Below are 2,237 nucleotides of genomic sequence, written 5' to 3'. Positions count from 1 at the left end.
CTTTCCGAAAAAAAAAAAAAAAAACAGATGACGAGAGTTTTACAGAATTTTGATATTTTAAACTGATGCAAATTGTGTGACCCGGAAGTGATCTCTACTAGGTAACTATCAGACATAGCTTGCAAAATAATCTACTTAAAAATGAAAAAGTAAGAGAAAACAAGTCATTTTTTGCTTTTTAGTTTTATTTAGAAAATTGAGAACGAATGATGCACGGATTCCAGTGTCCAGTGATGCATGGGACACGTATTTTGTCCCAGATTATTATTATTTTTTGACGTGTCACATATACATTTCTACAACTCTGCATTCAAAGTCTGCGTATGGTTGGAGGTCAAGGTTGAATGATGAGAAAAACAAACACGGAACTTTCACCTAGGATTTTGTTGTTCATGTCCTGTGTAAAACGTCAACATTGACTTATTTTATGTAAGGTAAGCTAACGTACTTAATGTACTTTACGTCATATAGCCCACATAACGTACTTAACGTATGTATGTACATAATTTAATATTTGTAACAAACGTAGGCTTCTCATTTTAATCCAAACTACAATATTTTCCTGAACGTAACAAAGCAGTTTTGTTTTAAAAAACAACGTGAACTATGTGTTCCAAACTGCAGCTGTTTAAAACATACGCTGGTACTCTACGAAGAGATATTGAAACAAAAATAATCCAGGAGCAAATACATTTCTCTCAACACGTAATTGAGAATGCAGTTTAGTTGTATAGGTACGTAATTTTTTAACCCATCATACAATTTAAAAATCTTCTCAGGAAGAAGCTAAAACTAAAAATTTCCAAAAATGTCAAACTGTTTCTAAAAGTAAAACAATTAAATTTTCTAAGTTAATATTCAATATTATTAAATGTTATTTCTATATCTAAGTTTCTACATTTCTAAGTTAATATTCAATATAATTTTAAAAGCTGTACTCCTGATTAACCATCTTAGAACAAAAATTTCCCAAATTTATGGAATTATATGACTCTGTGATGGACCTAATGTTGTTTATGTTGTTTTTTTGGCAGCAACTGAATCCTCGCACCCGCGCCCAGGAGCCATACGGTGTCCTGAACAGGATGGGATAAAGACCAGTCATCTGTCTGCTCTGGGTCACTGGTTAAAAGGCTGCTCATGCAAAGGCGACATTCATAAAATACATACACAATCATCAGTCATGCTCCCAGTAGTATGCATACACTGGATTTTGCTCTCTTCCATTTAAAGGGTCGCTCGACCCAAATGGCAAAAAAAGATTTCTCACTTAAGCCTGGTATTACATAGCCAGGCAATGTAGCTCAGGTTGAAGTTGTCCAGGTATGCTGCCACCACCTGGATACAACAGAGCTGAATGGCATTTAGTTTGGGATTCTTACGGTATTTATAAATTACAAAAATTAAAAATACATTTAAAAACTACTTAATGACTACTTTCTTCCAAAGAAATAGTCCACATGAAAACTGTTGACAGTGTGTAGTGGATTATTCTGAGCAACAGGTATGTTGTTTCTGTGTGTTGCCATACATTAGTATGGTGGTGATGGCGTAGTGGCGCATGCCTTTAGCGTGGGAGAGCTGGGTTTATTTCCCACTGTGATACATTAACCAATGTATCCCTGAGCAAGATACTTAACCCCTAGTTGCTCCAGAGGGGTGCAACCTCTGACATACACAGTATACAGCAACTGTGAGTTGCTTTGGTTAAAAGCGTCAGCTAAATGACGTGTAATGTAATATTTCCCAACCTGAGGGTACATCTGCTGCCATCAGCAGGTTCGTGGAAAGAAACAGTTTAACTCAGCTAATAAAAGAAAAGAAAATTATGATGTGACAACATTATACGTTGACATATTTGCGTTTATGAGAAAAATAAACACACAAATGGGAGTGATGCTGATCTTCAATGTATCAATAATACACAATAATCATTTGATTCAACTTTTCTACTGACCTCAGTGAGTTTTAGGTGTTTTGTAATAACAACTGCATGAAAACTGGTTATCAAAAAGCCAACAAAAGATAAAAGTAAAATATAAATTATCAAAATTTCCTCTTCATTTAAAAAAAATATGAATGTAAACATGACTGACTACTGAACTAAAGAAAAATGGCACCTAACCTAAGCACCGACAACGTCCACTCTTTTTTTTGCATTGAAATACTGCTTGAATAAGGCCATAGAGCCAACACATCTATTGCCATCAAAAGGAAGGGGTACGAAAGACACTTTT

At 34.9% G+C, this 2,237-nt stretch overlaps 1 protein-coding gene across 2 annotated transcripts in view; it reads left to right on the top strand.

Annotated features, from left to right (window-relative positions):
* LOC116679175 (T-cell surface glycoprotein CD3 epsilon chain) overlaps positions 1-2,237 on the top strand; it is an 8,080-nt gene that overhangs the window by 4,831 nt on the left and 1,012 nt on the right. For both annotated transcript variants that reach the window (XM_032508873.1, XM_032508865.1), the window contains exon 5: positions 1,035-2,237. This exon is cut by the window's right edge and continues 1,012 nt beyond it. In XM_032508873.1, the coding sequence (XP_032364764.1) occupies positions 1,035-1,094 (60 nt within the window). In that variant the 3' untranslated portion in view covers positions 1,095-2,237. The remainder of the gene's footprint in view (positions 1-1,034) is intronic.

This window comes from Etheostoma spectabile, chromosome 3, assembly GCF_008692095.1.
Source record: "Etheostoma spectabile isolate EspeVRDwgs_2016 chromosome 3, UIUC_Espe_1.0, whole genome shotgun sequence".
Lineage (NCBI taxonomy): Eukaryota > Metazoa > Chordata > Actinopteri > Perciformes > Percidae > Etheostoma > Etheostoma spectabile.
This window is presented reverse-complemented; position numbering and strand designations above follow the sequence as displayed.